Source organism: Mauremys reevesii, linkage group 6 (assembly GCF_016161935.1).
Source record: "Mauremys reevesii isolate NIE-2019 linkage group 6, ASM1616193v1, whole genome shotgun sequence".
NCBI classification, from domain to species: domain Eukaryota; kingdom Metazoa; phylum Chordata; order Testudines; family Geoemydidae; genus Mauremys; species Mauremys reevesii.
The window spans coordinates 115,015,982-115,038,080 of record NC_052628.1 but is presented as its reverse complement, the minus strand read 5'-3'; the positions used below and the strand labels follow the sequence as shown (position 1 = coordinate 115,038,080).

At 40.2% G+C, this 22,099-nt stretch overlaps 1 protein-coding gene across 9 annotated transcripts in view; it reads right to left on the bottom strand.

Moving 5' to 3' along the window:
* The window catches only part of KIAA1958 (KIAA1958 ortholog), a 132,112-nt gene that overhangs the window by 47,756 nt on the left and 62,257 nt on the right, over nucleotides 1-22,099 (bottom strand). For 8 of the 9 annotated variants that reach the window (XM_039545235.1, XM_039545234.1, XM_039545229.1 and 5 more), the window contains one exon: nucleotides 15,298-16,495. In XM_039545235.1, coding sequence (XP_039401169.1) covers nucleotides 15,298-16,471 — 1,174 coding nt within the window. In that variant the 5' untranslated portion in view covers nucleotides 16,472-16,495. Of the gene's footprint in view, nucleotides 1-15,297; nucleotides 16,496-22,099 lie in introns of those variants that run through there. The other variant, XM_039545238.1, reaches the window with a different exon arrangement.

The window sequence follows — 22,099 nt, the reverse complement described above, 5'->3', positions numbered from 1 at the left end:
CCAGCTGTTTACAAGATTCTTTGTAGGGTAGAAAATCTTTACAAAGAGTAAAATATTACACTTAACACCGCAAATAATTTTCAAAAGGTTCATTTTTTCTTTCCATCTTTAGATTCACATTTAAACCCACTTTATTTTAGCTGTGTTGGTTTCACATTAAGCTGAAGTTTCCAGTTTGCCATAGAGTCTGTTCAAATAAGTTCAGGATTTTGAAATCTTTTCCTCTCTCATAGCATGTGCGTATGCCCATGGAGCTCAGGATATTGTTATCTCTCTGCCATAATTATACAGGGGAGTTTTTGCTGTTAGTTTTGTTTTGTTATTTCCATAAAAATAATTTGTTATTCCCCAATAGCATATGAATAATCTGCACCGCTGCTACTGAATGAATTCAGAGCAGACCCTACATTGACTAATTCCTGCCAGGGCTAAGATGGGCTACAGTTTTATGTACATAATTATGGATGCATGGTTTATGTATATATTTATGGCTATCCTACTTTGTGCTAACGTAAGTTATTCCGGTTTATTTAAGAACCACATTAGTGCGTGGTGTGTTGGGCACGTTATTTGTCAACACCTGACGTCCCTTCACTTGACAGCTAGCAGAAACCAAGAGACTGGAAGAGGGAGGCAGTAAAAAGCGAAACAGAGAGAGAAAATTAGTGAAAAGCAAAACAGACAACAGCATATGGCTGAACAACTGGAGCTGGAATGCTGCTAATAATAATTTTCCTGTCCCTTAATTTGTTTCCTGAGGTCTAGTCAGCAACACAGGGCAAGTCCCAAAGAACTGGCAGGATGAGTGCTGCGTGTACATTTGCATTTCAGAAGAATCAGTGAGTGGAACAGACCCATAAGGCGGCACATACATGAATGAAGGCATGAGCACATGACACTCAGGGAAAGATTGCCCTGTCCTAATTTATGTAGTTCCTCCATCTAGCAGGTCTCACTGGCCACAATATGAGGGCAGTAAATAGATAAATAGATTCGGTGAGGGCCAGAGTGGGATAGAAAAAGAATAAAGCAATCTAGGGCAAAGGTAATTGGGACACACGTATATCCAGATTTTTCAAAGGTTAGATCTATGGATACCGTCACTCCCTGAGTGTAATGTCTGGCACACAGCCAAATTAAGATTTGCATTACAGACGGGTGATCTAGTTCAGAGCAGATATGCATGGGACTTCTCCCATCTCCAAATGTTTCTGAACACAAATATATTTTTAGCCAAGTTTCTCCACCACCCCCAGCTCCAAACAAAGCAGCAACCCCCTTTTTCCCTTTCTCAGAGCTTTCTGGGAAAATCCAACTGAAAATCTGCCTATACATTGAATAAATTTACTGTGGGCTTTAGATTAACAATAACATTTTAAGTTCAACTTTCATGATCGAGTACTTGTATTAGGTGAATTGAAAAATACTATTTCTTTTGTTGTTTTACAGTGCAAATATTTGTAATAAAAAATAAATATAAAGTGAGCACTGTACACTTTGCATTCTGTGTTGTAATTAAAATCAATATATTTGAAAATGTAGAAAAACATCCAAAATATTTAAATGTTATTCTATTATTGTTTAATCATATGATTAATCATGATTAATTTTTTTAATCGCTTGACAGCCCTAATTAGAAAATACAGATGTGTTTCATTACATCAAATCCAAACAATATTCACTTTGTAAAAAGCGTCACCACCTAGACATAGGACACGGGGAGAGGGGGGGAAGATTAGCAAAAGTTCTCAGCATTGGCATAACTGCAGTCAACAGCAAAACTCCCACTGGAGAAGAGTTAGGCATTTCTGAAAGTCCCATCCTAGCTTCCTTAGCGACTGCATAATTCCATATTCTTGCTTTCTCCCTCCTCTTTTCTATCCCCAATTCTATGCCGTTATCTCCTCCTGTCAAGAGTCTTAATTTAGATTGCAGTCTGCCTTTATTCATTCTTTGAAGTGCCATGCGTGCCTATGGTGCTATCACAATAGTATTATTAATTTGCATTACTGTAGCACCTAAGAGCTTCAGTCATGGACCAGAATCCCACTGTGTGAAGTGCTGCACAAACACAGAACAAAATAATTACACACGTACATAGATATTTTAGCAAATTAATGGTTAAGTATTACCCCAACGGTTATATGTTTAGCTTGAAGGGTTGTTTTCATCATGCATATGTAGTTACTGAAAAACAATAGCAGAATACAGTGTTATTGTTAATGTAAAGCCTACAGTAAGTTTATTCAATGTATAGGCATATATACTCTCATTCCATGTGCCCTACTGTTATTATTACTGTGAATGGGAGCCATAGGTGCATGCTGAGAGTAAAATGTAGCCAACACACTAACTGGCCTAAATATGATTAAACACAGAATCTTTTACCTGCAGGTCAGTGGTTCTAATCCAGCCCAGCTCATTAGTTATCAAAAGTCATTATCTGTAGATCAGCTGTTTGGTGGTTCATGCAATAGGCCTAAAGCTCAAATCCATTTGAGCAGAGTCAAGAGCTCCAAGTCCGCACCATTTGCAAACCTCAGTCCCCGCTCTCGAAAATCTTGTGAGCACAGTTTTGAGCCTATTTGGGCAGCTGTCCCCTGCAAACTCCACTTAGCTGCTCCCATCAGACCCAGAAGCCTCACCCCTGCAGAATGTTCCAGTTGGACTTTTGAGTTCAATTTCCACTGGTAATTTTCTCTATTATATATCCTGTGTAAATAGCAGCATGTAATTTTGAAAGGTTTGCTGTATGTTTTCCTCACAAATGAATAGAATGTTCTATTACAATGTAGTTAATTTTAAAAATCTAGAACTATTAAAATATTTCAATATGGTGATAGTGTAGTTTGTAGGGAAAATAATTTTTACTTCAACCATTTCTGTAAAATTGCAACAAACAGAAAAAAAAGAGGGTAAAAGTTCAACAAAACTGTTGGAATAAGAATATGTTACTCAAAATGTGCTTTGCATTTAGATTTAAACCTTGCTACTTTGGATCCAACTTTTTATGCCACTGTAGCGTTTCAAGTGTAGACAAGCCCTCAGTCCCAGAGTCAAGAAAGCATCCCTATACAGGAAAGCACTTGAGCACAGGTTCAACTTTAAGTACATACTTAAGATCCTTTCCTTCCTGAACAGGGTGGATTTAAGCATGTATTTAAGTGCTTTCCTGAACTAGGGCCTTGGTGACCTACGAGGGTTAAATATAGTCAAATCTTGGTCTTACCAAAGTCAATGGCAAAACTCCTGCTGATTTCAGTGGGACCAGGCTTTGACATAAAATCGGTCTCTTATTTATCGAAACGTGAAGATAAAATACTGTCACTCTAAGGCGACTAATTACTGTGTACCTTCTTAGGGGAGATGCAAGGTGAGATTCTGTGCCGGGCCTCGCACTTACAGCCCAGGAGAGGAGAGGGATAAGGCAGCTTTCAGCCACCTTTGCATTCTCCCAATCCCTGGCTGTTTCAGGGGCTGGAGAGGCCTCCAGTACAACTTAGACAGCCCTGGGGGCTGGATCCCTGCTCTGACACACCTCTCCTGACACCACTCTTGCTCCTGGGCTTGTGGTGGGGGGGGGGGGTTGTCCACAAAGGGTATCCTTATGGTTATTTTCTGCAGTGTCTGCACTGGAAGAATCCCTCCCGTGGCCAGAAACAGGGCTTTTATTTCCCCCTTTCTGCCGCTGTATTCCTATTATCCAGCATAAAGAGGCCAGAGCAAGGATCTCACCTGCAGGGTCTATTTTATTTAATTTCATTACTTCCCCCTGTGGCTTTAAATTGGCAGTGTCCTCTATTAAATATACATACTGTCCTCTGTGGCTTGAACGGCATTGTGAGGCAACTCTTACTAATCAAGGGCAGCTTTCAAACAAAGATATACGGTACAAAAATATAAAAATGAACACAATACATTGCAAAGAAATGGAGACATACATGCTAATGAATTAGGCCCTACATGCAAAGCTTAACATTCATTACCATCTATCGAGAAAGTAATAACCCTAATGGGTACGGAGATGCTAATTTCTGTAAGTAGGCCAAAAGATATGATAGAATCGTATCTTGGAAAATTGCTACTAATTAATGTAAGGTACCAGAGTAATTTTACATATGGCATCTGAGACTCCAGTATCCACACAAAGGAAATAAGAAAACAGTGGCTGTTCTTTTCAAGAATAGAAAGAATATTTGAACATAATGCTTTTGTGATATTCATTAGAGAAGACAGCAAATATTTCAAGATAAATGTTAAAAGCCAATGAGCTGTCATGTAAATCCCATTTAATATTATGGGACAAGGGTGCAATCATAGTGATTGCATGTGCATAGGAGGTGAACAATTATATGCTAAGTTGTGCATGTACAATTGCATACCTGACTTTTTAAAAGTCAGGTCCCATGTGTCAGTCATCCGGGGAAGACACCCTTCTCCAGGAGGGGACAAACTGACTATGATCAGTGTGTCCCTGAATCATTTTTTGAGTCAATTTTTATAAACACATGGCAAATGTCATGTCCTGGAAGGGAGTGGTGCTAGCTGTCCATGTCATGTCAATTTAGGCACTATGTAGCCACTACTGTTGTAGAAATAACTAGATAAATTCATGAAGGATCGGTCCATCAATGGCTATTAGCCAGGATAGGCAGGAAGGGTGTCCCTAGCCTGTTTGCCAGAAGCTGGGAATGGGTGACAGGGGATGGATCACTTGGTGATTCCCTGTTCTGTTCATCCCTCTGGGGTGCCTGGCATTGGTCACTGTCAGAGGACAGGATACTGGGCTAGATAGACCTTTGGTCTGACCCAATATGGCCCTTCTTATGTTCTTAACCCCTACCCCTTGAAATAAAAAGGGAGCTGCCTCTGTAACTAACAGACTAATGGAGTTTCCATGAGCCATCAGCCACAAAGGTTGCTTTCTGGTGAACAACACTCATGTACTTAGGATTTTGGAAGAAATCGTGCTTGGTTGCCTAGCCTGAGCGGCTGCCCGAGGTGCTGTGGCTATGTTGCTAGTTTTAATGCGAAAGCTCAGTCAAAGCTAGTGCATGTACATCTACCCAAGCTAGAAATTACACCATCAGCGGCAGTGTGGGCACACCCCCCAAGGTGAAATCCTGGCTGCACTGAAGTCAATAGTAAATTTGCCACCGAGTTCAATATGGTCAGGATTTTACACTTACTCTTAACATTTCAAGACATCATACTGTAAAACACGTGGATGTTAATGCTTATTTATGAGGCTCTCTCAGCTACCCATGTCTCTCAACTTACAGATGAACTGCAAAGCAACAACAAAAAGAAATTGGTTTTGCCCTTTACTGACCCACTGGGATGTTAGTAACAATCTCCATACCTATTTTCTGCTTGGTTTTGTTCATTTGAATGGTCAGGTTCTCACTTCTCACTCTTTTCTGAAGGGTCCCGGGAGGATCTTTTGGGGACCTGAACAGGGATGTCACAAGGCCGTAACCTGAGCTGCAGCTCTCTCTCCTCACAAAGGAGAAAAGAGGCGGCATCTGACAGAACAAGCAGGAGAAAACAAAAGATTTGGTGAAGAGAGTTCACGAGTCTGACTTTATAATGGAGCAATTAAGGAAATAAACACTTCAATTTGTTCCTGCCATGCAGCTCACCTGTAATGCTCCAGACAACACCTCATCTCTGTTCAGAAATACTCCTAAGCACGTGCTTAACATGAAGCGTGCTGTATTGAACAAGGATGGACTTACGCACATGCTTAAATGCTTTGCTGAATTGGGGCCCTCAGTAAACAATACACTGGATTGCATCAGAGGTGATAAAAAAAAATCTGCTACCAGGTTTCTTGGGAGTGTTGTGTGTTCCCAAACTAATTTTAAAAACATATTTTCTCTCTTCAGCAAATCTTTTTCTTGTTAGTACCTACACCTAGAAAACAATAGACTCTGGGCAATGGGTAGAATTCCATTTGATTTTATATGTGGATTTTGGCATCGGTGCAAGGGCACAAACAGGGAGACGAGCTAGAGCAAGCTCCCTAACAAGCCAAGTAACGAATATAAAAGGGAGTCGGAAGTACTGGAAGCTCACGGTGCCCTGGCTTTGTAGAAGAGCCCTTGTAAAAGTGGCCTTCTCTCGTCACTGAGACAGGTGGAAGCACAGCCCCCTGGGACGCCGTTGCTGTTGAAAGTGTTCGGATTCAACAAAACCAGACAACTCGCTGATACACACGTTTGCCAAAGTATGGGCGTGCTCCAAAACCCACAGACATCAGTGCGAGTTCTTCCATTGATGTCAATGGGCTTTGGGGCAGACCCTATTTGCAGTTCCTATTTTAAGGTAGAGGGGGCCAGCAAAGCAAGTGACTGCTAGGCATCCCAAACAGGCTTGTTGCCTCACTTGTCTTGTCCCCCCCATCTGCTCCGCTAACAGTGAACCTCACAACCGGACCCCTCCCATCCTCTCTCTAGCTTTGGGCACCACAATTGGTAAGACCAGGGTAGCCCCAGTATTAAGTGGAACACTGAGCACTATCCGAAAGCATCACATTGAATAGAAAGTGACCTCTCACCCCACAAAACAAATAAATAAGTGTCCAGCCCAGACATGCTGGCTCTCGCCAGTGTTTTCTCCTGTGTTTTCAATGGATTTGGAATTCATACGAGTCTTGTTGTCTTCCTGCGTGTATCAGTATCGTTAAAGACTTGGCATGTTCCTAGCAATAACATTTGTTAGATAACCTTCTGCAGAGCTGGCAGAGAGAGAGCACAAAGTGGTTTATATGGGTTCTGCAAAAATGGTTGCTTTCTACTACTCCTCTTCTCTACTTTTTATCCCCACCCCCCTTTCTTTTTTCATTTGTGCCAGAGTGGGGGTATTTTTTGAGTTTACATTAGGTGTCATCGCTACACAATTTGTTGAAACGGCCCATTTTCCTTTCATACATTCTCATTTGACATTTTATGTGCTGTTGTTTTTTCATCTGAAAACCTCCATTTAAAAATTCATTTAAAAGATTCTCAGCAGTGTGGATCTGTGTTTAAAACAATTCTCCTTAGAACCCAGAGAACATTCCCCAGGAGACAGTCACCATTTTGAAGTTGAACTGAAAATATGTTTTAAGAAAATAAATGCAAAAACTGTAGGGAAGTCTATGAGGGTGTAGGGGCATAGATTCAACTCCCTTCCCCGTTCCAGGCACAGAACCCTCATAAGCTATAATAGTAGCTGCTGATATTACATCAGAATTCTTGGCCTCTGGATCTGTGTGATTGCAGATTCCATGGTCCCAGCATATCTCCAAGCTGCTGTTTCCCCTTGCTTACATGCCAGCCCACTTGAGGGCTGAGCAGGGTGTGAAGACACCAGTCTATGTTTATATGTTGCAATATATTATACAGCCACTAGATGTCTCTGCTGTACAGAGTTCCAGACAGGGTGTGATCTATGGTAAACCAAGGAGACAAAGGCAGAACTCAAGCGGTGTAGAAACCTATTTTTGCACCTGTAGTTTGCAGTTGCTTTCTTTAATAAATGCTTCCTGTTTAAGGTATGCTGTGATTCCGTGTATCATTCATGACACCTTTTGTGTGGGTACTCCACTGCTGATTGTCAGCATTGCAGAGGGTTTTATATGAGCCTTCCTTATGTGGGGTGAATTTTGACCAAAGAAAATACATATGGAACTTTAAAAATTGAAATAGATACATTTATAAAGTAAACTAAAAGATTTGATAATGCTTGCTGAGAGCTGAGTTCAGGATTCTCTTGCAAACATTGATGACACCATAAATACCTATAGCAGGAAGCACATCATAATAATACATAATTTTGTATTATTATTATTAAACTTCTATTGCTATGTTGTAGATATTGAGGACATAAACAATATATTAATACAACTATTCAAGGGTGAAATACATTTTCTTTAATATTTTCCTGTTTTGTTTTCAAATTGGTCCCCCCTTCACAATATCTGACAAATTCAAACGTCAGCCTGAGAAGCAGAGCTTCCAGATTTAAGGCCCCAAAACATTAATTTATCATTTGACAGCTTTGGGACATAAACATACGGAGTGCTTATAAAAATACACCGCCTGATCTTCTGCTGAGCAATATTATATGTAATCTCCAAAGTGTATTCTTGCTATGGGTGGGACTCAAGCAGTGAAACCAGTGTTGGTAGATCAGAGGCCAATAGTAATGTAGGAGGAGGTTAATTTAACTTACTGGATTTTCTGATGATTCAAGGATAATTATTTCATTTTATTCTTCCATGTAAGCAGGGTCTTTGCAGCTTTTACAAACACAGAGGTATACAGTCGAACCCATTTATCTCGACCTCGGTTAACTTGCCAATCGTATTAAGTCGACGTTTTAGAAGTGGAACCGCCAAACTCCCTCTTTGTCTTATCGGTTTCTCATCGGTTATGTCGATTCTTTAATCTCGCCGAACCCTAATATCTCGAGCACAGAAGAGCGCCGAATTTGCCACTTACCGGTAAACTACTAACTCCGGCGGCGGCCCTGCCCGGCTCCTGCCGCATCCCTCCCCGGCCACGCGACTCCTGCCCTGGCCCCGCGTCCCCAACCGCGCGACTCCTGCCCTGGCCCCGTGTCCCCGGCCGCCCGGCTCCGCCCGCGTCCCCGGCCGTCCGGCTCCCGCGTCCCGACCCCCAGCCCCAGCCGCCCAGCTCCCGCGCCCCAGCCGCCCGCTCACCGGCCGCCCAGCCCTGCGTCCCCAGCCGCGGACCCCGGCCCCGGCTCGCGCCCCGACCCACCGTGTCCTCAGCCGCCCGCTCCCCGCATCCCCAGCCGCCCGGCTCTCGCGTCCCGCCGCCCACCCGGCCCCGCTTCCCGGTCCCGCCGCGCCCGCCCGTCCACCCAGCCCCGCTTCCCCGGGCCCCGCCCGCCCGACCCCGCATCCCCGGTCCCCGCTTCGCCGCCCACCCGCCCGGCCCCGCTTACCCGGTCCCCGCTTCGCCTGCCGCGAAGGATAACATGCTGTAGCTATTCTGTTTATTTTTTCCCTTCTAAAAATGTCTGGAGGTGTTAAGAGAAAACTGGACACATCATGTACATAAAGAAATTTCAAGCACATGTTAATGTATTGCCGCCATATTGGTTTTTGTTTATCTCGATCATCGGTTATCTCGACGCTTTTTGGCAAACCCCTAGGCCGGCGACATAACAGGGTTCAACTGTATTTTAAAATTATTTATCTCTGCTCAAGTTATTTTTAGTTCAGCTATGGAGCTAGAATCAAAATAAATTATGATGTTGAATGAGTTGCCAGTGGCCTCTGATCTCTTCACTCTAAGGCTAAGAGAAAAACTGTCTCACTCATCTACAACAGTGGTTTAATTGTTCATTTGACCACTTTCAGCAATATATGACCCCAGAGGCAGCCTTCAGCAACTGATTTAGCCAAAAGCCATCAATTCTGCCATGTAAAATTATAATTACAGAGATCTATTAGCAGGGTTTTTTTTTAGTGTTCGGAGAGGATTTTAAATCAGGTTTTGTAACTTTCACATGATTGATCACCCTGTGCTACATTTACCGCTGGCATAATTCCACTAACTTCAGCTGAGTTACATCAGGGATGAATTTGACCCTCTGTCTCCCAAAGAGCTATCCATACGCATATATACTTACCCATGCAAGGAGGAGCCTTCTCTGCTTATTAGGAGCATATTCTTAAAATATCCTGATAAAATAGTACTTACAGTGTAAGGGGAACCTATGATTTAGTTTAGTGTCAGTCTATGGCTAGACCCTGTCATATTGTTGCCAGCTCCTGTGATTTTATCATAAGTCTTGTGATAATTTGGTGTTTCTCTGAAAGTCCCAGATCCTGGAGTCATGTGATTATGTGCTTTCATTTAATATAAAAAGGACGCTTCTAGTCCTTCTGGTTGCAGAGAAAAGCCTGAAAATGTGTCCCTGAACAGCTCAAAAACAAAACAAACAAACAAACAAAAGCAAATAAAAAAAAACAAAAATGTGTTATATTTTTATAAATCTCATGATTTTTGTGGGGACCTGACAGCATAAGCTGTGCATGGCAAGGGAAGGATATAAAGAGCATATACAGAATCCAGGAATCTCTGCTAGCACCCCCTGGAATGAGGAGAAGGCAGTACACCCACACGGGACAGCAAGATTAGCCAAATGCACAACAAGGAGCATGCTTCAGCCTTGCAAAGGATGGTGCAGCAGGCCAACGCCCCTTGCGCACCTCAGAGCTGAGGCATGATGCCTCCCAAAGCTCCCTAAGGGCCAGTGCAGCTGTGCACAGATCCAGTGTAGGCTCTCGCACATTCTGGTTTGTAGATAATTTCTGGTAACCATGTGGGGAGGAAGGATGTTTGAGGCCGCTGCCAGAGGGCGGGATTCCTTGTCCTGACTCTACCTTTATGGAAAAGCAGCACCCAACTTTGTAACCACGATCAGGCTGGTGAAGGATGGATAGGATTTGCCATGGAGCTGACAAATCTCATTATCACACTTACCGTTCAGAGGTTTTACTATGATCTTACTGCATAACATACTGCATAACATAGGCCAGAGAACCTCACCCAGTTAGTGTCCTTTTCCCAGTTAGTATATTTGAATGTGAAACGCTCTCAATGAATCTTAATGGAACCCTCTTCTGTTGTGTTCATGTTGCTCGGATAGTGTCTGACCAAAGAGATAAATTAAAATGTTGTATTGTTGACTCCTAGGACACACACAAACCCTGAGCATTCTCCAACGCAGTACTGAAGACTAGTCATTCGTCTTAAGCACTGCTACCTCCCTACATCTCCCTCTGAGCTACAGCTCCCTCCCTGCCCTCCAGCAAGTAAACAAGACCTTTCCCACATGTAGCTATATTCTCCCAGAGGCCATCCCGCCACGCCACACCACGCCTTGCCCTCTGAAAGCCTGATGCTTCCTAGTCACATTACAGCAGGGGTAGGCAACCTATGGCACGGGTGCCGAAGGCGGCACGCGAGCTGATTTTCAGTGGCACTCACACTGCCCAGGTCCTGGCCACTGGTCCAGAGGGCTCTGCATTTTGTTTAATTTTAAATGAAGCTTCTTAAACATTTTAAAAACCTAATTTACTTTACATACAACAATAGTTTAGTTATATATTATAGACTTATCGAAAGAGACCTTCTAAGAACGTTAAAATGTATTACTGGCACGCGAAACTTTAAATTAGAGTGAATGAATGAAGACTCGGCACAGCACTTCTGAAAGGTTGCCGACCCCTGCATTACAGCTTCAGCAGTGCAACAGACCTTCCCCTTGCCAGTTCCTGGCCTGAAGGACAAGTCAGGAATTGGCAAGAGGAAAGGTGACAAAGATCTTTCTGGGAGGACTGGTTTCTCTGACATTGCTCCCTCAGTGGCTCCACAAGAAAATCCTAGATGTTAGCCATTTCTTGCATGGCATAAGATGGAGAATTGCCTAGAGTTAATGAGTATAGCAGGTTACAGTAATCGGTTTTTATTTTTAACTTGTAAACACATAGAGGAGTTCCTATGTGTTATGCTTAAAAAATAAACTATAAAATTTAAGAAATTAATTCAACATAAGCCACCATCCTCAGACTGAACCCTGAACTCATTCCAAGTTAGCACCTAGTGCTTTTATAAATCCCAATAAATGTTTAACTGCATTTTTTGGGGCCTAAATATCTTTGTAAATCTGGTCCTCTCTCTATATAGAAAGTTGTACCAGGTAAACTAAAATCACTTTAAAATTAGATTAAGTTAAACCAGTGCAAAACCCCAGTGTGGACACACAAACTGATTTCAAGCGGGCTTATATTGATGCAACTTAAGCCGATTCCTTAATGAATTAAGCTAAATTGATTTAAGACATTTTAAAACTGATTTAAGAGTTTTCCACCCAGGGGACTGAGCTGATTTAACTAAATCTGTTCAAAAAACACAACCTTAGTTAAAGCAGAGACAAGTTTGAGGGCTTTCAAGACCTAAGAGTTGAATCCCAGTTGCATCACTCCATCTACAAGACACAAGCCGTACCCTGATACCAATAAAATCAATGGGAGTTTTATCACTGAATTCAGTGGGAGCAGGAAGAGGTTTTTTATTCTGATTCCTGGCCAAGTTTGCATGTTTTACTGGCCGCCCTACTCTGTCTACCAAGTTTTTTATGAGCAAGCAAGGAAGTACAATGGACAAGAATCTTGTGCAAATATTAAATTCTTCAATCCTCTGCCTGTTCACAGGTCTGAAGCAGGCAGTCAGGCTGGATGGATGGTGTAGATAGGAAGAACTGTAAAAAACAGTATGACCCACGCATTTTAAAGCCTGATCCGAATCCAGTCCACTACCAAACATATCATTATCAACCTTTTTACTTTGCAGAGCATGTACTATAATCTTTGGAAAAAATTGCTCAAGAGTGCATACCCTGTTACAGGAATATGTTAATCAATATGTCTTCACTGTGGTGGCTGCAGCTAGTAATCACAACTAACCAGTGTGGGCCCTGATCCTGCAAAGACCCACCCATGTGTTTAGCTTTACACACTGAGTTAGTCCCACTGACATCAGCAGTGCATAAAGTTAAGCATGTGCACCAATCTTAGCCGGATCAGGGCCTTAGATGTTACTTTGGAAATAAGGAAGCATTTGTTGGGGAAAAGACAGAATTTTAACTCCATGCTTATTTTCAGTTAAAAACTAATATTACAGAACTAATATTTTGTTAAGAAACTATCACTACAAGTGAGTCTATAAACCAATGGCAAAGATTCCTGTTTCAAAATCCAATTCATTCTCCCTACTGAGTAAAAAGTTATATTGCTGCTGGTTTATAATGAGTTTAGAATAGAAAAGTGTCACATAGGCTGGACAATCCTCCTGTCACGATTTAGTGGAATTCAAATTCCATGTGAAATCATTTACCGCTTGTAGTGACTCACTCTCTGTTAAGAAATCCAGCCCGGAGACAACCTAAAAAATTTACAATAGGTGCGGAATCTCTTTCACTTTTCAATTAACCCCACTCTGTTTTAAAATCACGTCTCACATTTTAGCAGCTCGGTCATCTTTGCAGAATTATGGTTTTTTTGGTACAAACACTTATTAATACAAATGTGTGGTTCAAACAAACATTTATTAGCCCAGTTACTCCTTTCCCACATGAGAAGTCCCCATTGAATTCAATACATTACTGGCACGACTAAGGGTTGCAGGATCAAGCCTTACCTACACAGCAACCCCTTTACCCTTTGCTGAAATGCAGTAACATCTGGGGTGGAACATGGAAGCTGTTTAACAGCATATAGGAATACTACATAAGAGTTAAGACAGGAAGTGTACAATATTTTAGTTAGCTAAAATTACTAGGAAACTAAGATAACATCACTGCCTTTCCAAAAAGTGCTGTGATATCTTTAATGAAAGCTTTGATTTTGCATCTTATCCTAGAGCAGTGGTTCCCAAACTTGGTTCACGGGCTTGTTCAGGGTAAGCCCCTGGCGAGCCATGAGCCGCTTTATTTACCTGGAGCGTCTGCAGGTACAGCTGCTCAAAGCGTCTCGCAGCCCGCCAGGGGCTTACCCTGAACAAGCCGCGAACCAAGTTTGGGAACTGTTGTCCTAGAGAAGACCTCTATCCCCCTGGGACACTAGTTCAGAAATGATTCACATGGAGGAAGGTGTCACCCTACAGAATCACCAGCAGCACTTCAGGGGCGGCATCCAGATTTTCATTAGCAGTCTCCATTCCAAGTAATAACCAGGCCTGAGGTTGCTTAGTTTCTAAGAGCTGATGAAAACATTGCCCGTGGCAGGACAGCTGCAAGTCATTCCTCTGTTAACTGCTGGCAACAGCAGACTGAAATTATTTTTACTACCCTGTAGAAAACAAAGGAATCTCAGAGATAACACACATCAGAGTAAAATTCTGCCCTGGGTTATACCAATGCACCCACTGAAGTTTGTGGCTCAGCAAGCTGAAATTCCACAGCTATCACTGACTGCAGAACCTGGCTTGCTAACATGTGTGAAGGTGATGAATTGAAGAACTATGTGATAAACGAATTTACCGTGAACCTTTGACTACCACGTCTGACCTCTGCCCACCAATTCATCTCCCTAGGACTTAACCTACAGAACCAGATCTGAATATAGCTGGGGTTTTATAGAAGGATCCCCATCAAATAATTTACACATGACAGGACTGCTGTGAGGAAGTGTCTAATGGACAAATGAGAGTCACTGGTTGCAAAATGAAAAACACTAACTTCTGCATTTTCTAACTTACGGTGCTTTGCTGGGTTTCACTGAATAACATTGAAAATGTAACATACAGCTAACATTTTGTTTCACGACAACATTAAAGATCACAGTGTAACAGGTAGTATCTAACTGTTCAATAACCTGGTGCTGAGAACCAGATTTCCCCATGCAAAGCATTTGATTTCCCTCCAGAATTGCTGGCATGAAAAGATTAATCAACAGAAATATGTTGTTTTGAGAAATTTATGTTTTTATAATACTTATTTGGTTAGACTTATCATCATTGCATTGAGGGCAGAGGGAGGCACAAAGAAACACAAGGATACATTGAAAATAAAATGTTCACTAAAAATGGGAAAGAATCTCTTTTACTTGGTTTAAAGTATAAGCACTATTACTTTAAGGTTTAAAGGTATGTCTCTCTCTCTCCATTCTCCTGTGATTTACAAGTTAGTGAAAAAACGTAATAAAGATTTATAATAGGACAAACTTCCCTCCAGCCATTACTGTTACACCTCTCCTCCGCTTCTGCATTTCAAATGTCAGCTCTCTTGATAGGAATTAGGAAGGGAGAGGAAAGTTCTTGCCACTACTGTAGGCTGCTCTTACTAAGATTTTATCTTTCTGATGTAGCAAATGAACCAAACAGTCTGCTTTTCTGTCTCAAAACTCCTTATATATAACTAGATAGTGGCATACTGTCCCATATAGATATTGCACTACAGAACTATGTGACTGTCAAATGTAACCTACTTTGAGATCTATCTGTTTTAGAGAAAAAGTCTGTTGTTCCTTTATGAAGTATCCCTGGATTACCATTATCCTACATCAAGTGCTTATGGGCTCTATTAAATGAAAGCTTTCCTAACACCCTTCCAATGTAGAGTGCTTATCTACTGATTTATCTAGTAATACCTTCCTGTAACCTATGGTGACCATGATCAATATTTCACTTTCTCAGCTGCAATTCTTGGCTTAGAAATGTGTCCATTAGAATGACTGAATTCCCTGCATGACAGTATGAGCTTTCCATCGTTTCGTACCTGGTATGGACTGTGCTGTTGCCTCAGCGGTGATGATAGCAGCAGTGTTAGGTTGTTGCTGACTAGAGCTGACTTCTGGCTCCGCGCTAATTGAAGGAGATAATGCTACTTCGCCAGCTGGAACCTGATTTGGCACGGGTTGGAGAAGGTCTTCTGAAGCAGCCTGCTCTTCTTGTCCAGGGAGCTGCAGGGCTGATAAAGGAATGCTAATCTGTTTGCTGGAGTTGGAAGTACTGACTGGCATCTGGAGCGCTACCTGTTGGTTGGCTGTAGGGGTGCTAGCTGGTCCTCTGTTTGGGGAAGCCAGAGTTACTCTTGCAGGCTTCTGAACTGCAGGCCTCGATATGACAGGGGGAGAAGCAGACACATTTTGTAAGTCTAGCTCAGCACTGAGAGAAGGCGCTACAGGGGGGGTGGGCTTAGAGGGGCCAACATAGGAAGGCCCAGCATGAGTTTGAGGCTTGGGCTTTGACATCTGCGTCAGCGATAATGCAGGTCCATCAATGCCACCGGTAAGTTCTGCATTAGCCACAATATAATAATCTTCAGGGATTTCTTGCTTAATCTTTTTGACGATCACATTGTTACTGCTTTCATCGATGACCTGAGACTGGGAGCCTGAAAGAGATGATGAGGATTGGCCCGCTCCAGGCCTTTTGCGGGAAATAGTTTGAGATCTTTGGGTATGAGGTTCAAAGTCACTATCCTCATCTGTCACCGAGGACTCACAGACCATGTCAAAGAGGGTAGCCTCATCTTCGTATTCTTCCACGGCTTCATCTAGCTCTGAAGGCTCACTGCAGTAAGAGAAATCACAGGAGTCCCTGGTTCTGTTACAGTCCAACTTTGCTTTCACCGATCTCCCAGGGTACCTCTCTACTGGGCTAGTCTGCGTCTCCGAGGGCACACCTATGATGCTGGGACTGTCCGAGTTGAAGCTTCTGTTGTCCTGGAAACATACTCTTTCCTGGGACCCAGCCCTGCAGGTAGCAGTCAGTGGCCAATGATACGCATGGCCTGCGCTACAGCCCCACATAGCTGTCAGGTTGCCATGAGAACCTTCAGAAAGCAAGTGCTTTAGATTTGGAATGAGGCTGCAGATGGTCCCATGGCTGTGGGCCCAACTGACCAGTTTGGAAAGGTTTTCAGAAGAGGTATGAAGGCAATCCTCCATGTTATAGGATCAACAACTCCTTTCCTAAGGAAAAGGAAATTAAAGGCAATTTTTAGGTTACATGTTTTCAACAGTTGTAACTGTGTACTGTTAAATAAGAACATAACACGTTCTTTTTCTACAAATAAAGGAGCTGAGACCTATTTCTATATGTTCCTTATACAAAAATGTTTACAAAGGCATATAATCATATACAAGTTTGATAAATCATCTTTTTATAGGCTCTAAAAGACACTTCTCAACATAGCATTAATTTTTAAGCTCCTTCTCTCTTCTCACTCTATCTATAAAATGCTGTCTTTAAAATAATAGGGCAAAAAAAATCTCTATGCACCTCAAATCTACAGTGAGATAAAACAGCTTTTTAAACAGGCAAGTTTGCTACTATTGACAATCAAATTCAACATGTTGACACTTAAATCTAAAACAAGTGCATGTACAAATCTTTATATCTGATGGACTGAATAAAAAAACCCAAAAAAACCTCTAACTATAATTTTTAGCCTGAATCTGAAACTAGCATTATAGGCACTGAGTCCAATCTTCCACACACATTGATCAGATTTAATGTAATTCTTGAACTATTTCAAATGCATCTTCCTTTTTAAAGATGCAAAGAAACCCACTTGAGGGCCTAAGATTGATAATCTTTCCTTGTATTAAAGACAAAGTAACTGTGTGATTGGTTCTTTGTTAGCTTCTGCCTGGCTACTGGTAGCCGCTAAGTGTCCAGTGGCTAATAGAAATCCCTGTTTTCTACTAGCTTCAAGCTAGTTTAGAAGAGTGAATATTGAGAATACTGAATATTGAGAAGTTTTATCAAACCTTCCACGTTCATAGAGCCAAATCTTGATTCCATTGGCATCAATAGCAAAACACAGCATTTCTCCCCTTCTCAAAAATGTCCATCTAGAAACCCAGAAACAAGAGGCATTGAAATCTGGGGCCAAGTTAATAAATACTGGAAAAATATAATTTCTGGCACTCCACACAGAGGACAAGAAATTGTTGAATTTTCAGTCTTTTACTTGCCCCAAACTGCATGTCCTGCTCATGTTCCATCTTTCACATAAAGTTAGCCTAAGCCAAAGTCTCATCCCACTAGTGAGAACACGCAACTCCAATTGATTTCAATGGAAATTGAGGCTGCCAAGTTTGTTTCTGAGTCCTCATCCCTGTCTGCATCCTGTATTGCATGCCATACCAGTTTTGCCCTGGCCTCTTCACTAATCATCCTTACTACAAACATAGCCTGACTGCTGTTTCACCAGTCACAAACACACAAACAGGTTTTGCCCCACCTGCTCCTGTGACTTAACTTGTGTTAACAGAAACAAAGCCAACTGTGTTGCCTGTCTATGATGTGAGCCTGATGAAATAAAACCTGCCTTGTATATGCTCATTGGCCTGCCTGCCTGCCAGAGGCAGAAGTGTGAGGAGATGACTGTGTATACTGTGTATACCTGTGTATCCTGTCTTGTACAGCTCTGTGTGTTGTGTATATCGTGTACCTACCTCTTCTCCTCCAGCCTCTCCGCTTCCTTTAGTCAGTCTCTGCTTTGCCTAAATGTTGCATCTTTTTTGTGCGTTGTTTTTATTTGTTGTTGTAGTGTATTTGTGTATATTGTGTTTTAAGTTTTATTGTTTTTTTTGTCATTATTTTAGTTAGCATTTTTTTTATTGTATAATATTTTTTAATTCATTTTTTTTGTAATTTAGTGTGTTGTTACTTTGTGTAATAATAAGTTTAAGTGTGTTATGTTTGTGTGTGTTGTGTGTGTGTGTGTGTGTGTGTGTGTGTCTGCTCTCTAACACTTTGGCCCCTTGCCTGCATTGCGCCTGCAGTAAATAACAGGCCTGCATTTGCAGCCTGGCCTGCATTTTGGCTTGGCGGCCCATGCCGCAGTGTGCAGCAATGCAGGCGGGCCATGCAGGATGCAAGGGACATTGCAGTGCTGAACAGTTCCATCATGAACAGTTCCACCATTACCAGTTTAAAAATTAAATTAAAAATTCAACAAAGATCTAATGGATAAAACTCATAATCCCTAAAAAATACTCTGCTGCCTTACTACTGTAACAAAAACCTAAACTCTGAGGATGTTCCCCTGTCCTGGCATGCACTCAGGCTGCAAGGCCCTTGTCTGTGCTAATCCACCAAGGCAGCAAGTGTGCAGGCTCAATGACGCAGGGAAAAACAGGCAATGAAACCAAAAAAAGTAATGCCAAAGATGAAAGACAGAAAAAAAAGACAGAAAGAAAAGCCCCCCCCCCCATATAACCCCCCCCCTCCCTCCTTGAGAAAATACTCTAAATCCAGCTCCAAATCTCCCTCCAGCCCCTTAGCAGGCTGAATACTAAACTAACAGAACTTAAAACTGTCAGCTTAATCACCTCTCTAACTTCAACCTGCTTAGAGTTAATCTTTCACCCTCACTTCCTCCCCTTCCACTCCCTTGCCCTCTCCCTCCCCTCCTTCTTTTTCTCACTCTTTGTTTTAAAACTTAAATTTTTTTTAAAAAAAAAACCCCAAAAAAAAAAAAAAACAAAAAAAAAAAAAAACAAAGAAAAAAACAAAAAAAAAAAAAAAAAAAATTAAAAATTTAAAATAAAAAATTAAAAATTTAATTTAAAACAACTTTCTTTATTCTTAAAAAACATTAAAAACTTTAAATCTAGCAACACTCTTGTGCTCTCTTTTTCTTTCTTTCTAACTACTAACTAATATTAATTTCAATATTTTTCTTTTTTCCATATAATAAATAAATAAAAACAATTAAATATAAAATAATTAAAAAAATTTTTTAAAATTAAAAAAATATATTCAAAAAATATTAATATATTTTTTTTAAATTTTATTTTTTTTTTTTTTTTTATTTATATTTTTTTTTTTGTTTTATTTTTTTTTTTTTTTTTATTTTTTATTTTATTTTTTTTTTTTTTATTTTTATTATTTTTTTTTTTTTGTTTTTTTGTTTTTGTTGTGTGTGTGTTGTGTGTGTGTTGTGTTGTGTGTGTTATTTGTTTATTTTTATTTTTTTTTATTTTTTTTTTTTTTTATTGTTTTTATTTAAATATAATTTTATATATATAAAAATATATTATATTTACAATCTATTTTAAAATTTTAATCATGGTATTCATGTAATATTTTATTTTTTTTAAGTGCAAAGTTCAAAAGTTCAAAAATATAAATATACATATATATAATATATCAACAACAAAACATGCAACAACATGCAAATGCAAACTTTTAAATTTTCTTTTTTTTTTTTTTTTTTTTTTTTTTTTTTTTTTTTTTTAAAAAAAAAAAAAAAATATATAAAAAACATTTAAATATAATTAAATTTTAATTTAATGTTTATTTCTTTTTTTTTTTTTTATTTTTTTGTTTATGTTTTATAATTTATGTATATAAATAATAATTTTAAAATATTTTAATAAAAATATTTATTTAAACAATTTATTTCAAACAATTTCAACAACAATCACTTTCATCCCAAACATAAATAAAATCATACAAAATACCCTCTCAAAGTATTAAATATTTTTGTTTTTTATTTATTTTGGTTTTTTTATTTTATTTTTTTTTTGGTTTTGTATTTCTCCCTCACACACTCCCCTTTTTGCCCACGGACCCCTGGGGAGAGGGTGGACTACAAACTTGGTGACTACAAACTGGTGCAGGGACTGGGTGCAAACCAGTCCTGTCACAGTCAGGTCCAGAAGATTCTGTCTTGTTTTCTCTACTCAGTTCTCACCTAAATATTTCTATTAATTTTAATTATTTTCAATTATTTACAATTTTTTATAATTTTATATATTTTGTATGTGCAGTATACTTTTTTTTAGTTTTGTTTTTGTTTATCTTTTGTGTAATTAATTAATCAATTTAATTGTTATTCTTCTATCCAGTTCTCTTAATGCTTCAGGCTTCCTTTAATAATCTTTCTTTAAGAAGTTAGTTAGTTCCAGCATCTTTTTGTTGGTTCAGTCTTGGTTTTGTTGGTAATAGTCCTTGGGTTGTTACTTATTCTAATTGTTCTATGTGGAGTTGTTCTTATTCTAATACCTCTTAACTTAACCCACTCCTAACTACTTTTACTCTGCTTTTCTTCTTGTTTTCCTCCCCTCCTCTTTTTCTTGTCTGTGTTGGTTATATTATGTGTTATGATCATGTGTTGTTGATGTCTGCTTGCTTAAAATGCTTGCTGCTACTACAATTAGGCAATTCTAAAATTAATTAATTATCTTGCAATAAAACATTAATTCAATAATTGTAACAACAATCTTCCTCATAAATCTTTTTAATTATACTTTGCTTTGCTTTGCTGATAACTGCTTCATTTCTTTTCTTCTTCTCCTAATTTGTCCTCAATTGTTAAAGACCTGCAACCTTGTTATTCACCTCAAAAGTTCAAGAAGTCAAAAGAGTCATTTTTGTTGGTCCAATTTTTTTTGTGACTTTTTTGTTCAAATCCAAATCCTATTCTTGTCCTCTGTGTGTCCCTTGGTCTTCTCTTCTTCTCCTCTCTGCTCTCTGCTGTCTCAATTCAAAAAAGCCTGCATTCACAGTTTTCAGCCGCCCTCGCTCCTTCCACCCAGCCCACCCCCTCTCGGGGTGGGGATGAGGGGGGATTTAGAGAGTTTAGGTTTTTCGGGGTTTTATGCCAGGGGCAGGGGCATGGCATGTTGAGATGAGTTCCTGCATCCTGTTCTGACTTGCCATTGCACCAGGCCCCTGGCCTCTTCTTCTGTTTTCATTCATTGTCACACATTCTTCTAAGACAATATGCATTTCCTCTTTTTTTTTCCCTTTTAAGGCACCTTTTTACTACATGGTGTTAACTACACATGCCAAACAGAAACAAACAAAAACAAACAAACACACAAACCCTTTGCCACTTCTATGATGTGTCTCATTGGTATGTTATATGCCATGTGTGTGCAGTGTGGGAGAGAGAGGAGAAAAGAAAAGAAATGGATGTAATGTTGTGTTGTGTGTACTGTCCTGTGTATGTGTGTGTGTGTTGTGTGTGTATGTGTGTGTGTTGCCTGATCCCCCACCCGCTCCTCTCTCTCCTCTCTCCTCTCTCACTCACGGTTTCACTTAGTCGTTCAGTCGTGTCGTTCGTTTTTGTATTTGTAAGTATCAGTTATTACTAAATGCTGCATCTTTGTCTTATTATATTATTATATAGATATTTTAGTTTGTGTGTGTTTGTTTTAAGTATCATTAATTTATTTAATCTTACACTCTTACCCCCTTCCCCTTCCCCCCAATAAAAAAAAATTTTAAATTGATTAAGTGTGTGTGTGTGTGTGTGTGTGTGTCTGCAGTCATGGACACACACTCTCCTTGCATCTCTTCTCAATATAATCTGTTCTGCCACGTGCAGCCTGGTAAATAGCCTGCATTTTTTTTTTCGCCCCCTGAGTCCGTGGCAATCCACACCAAGCACCTTTCAGGATCAAGCCCAAAGACTGCTGAGGAGTGCAGCAGAGTTTACATCTGGCCAAGCAAGCATTAAACTGTCTAATAGATTTTATAATGGTTTCTCGGCCCCTTGCATCACGTGCAGCCATAAAATAGACAATCTGAGATGGGAGAGATGCTTCATTCACTTA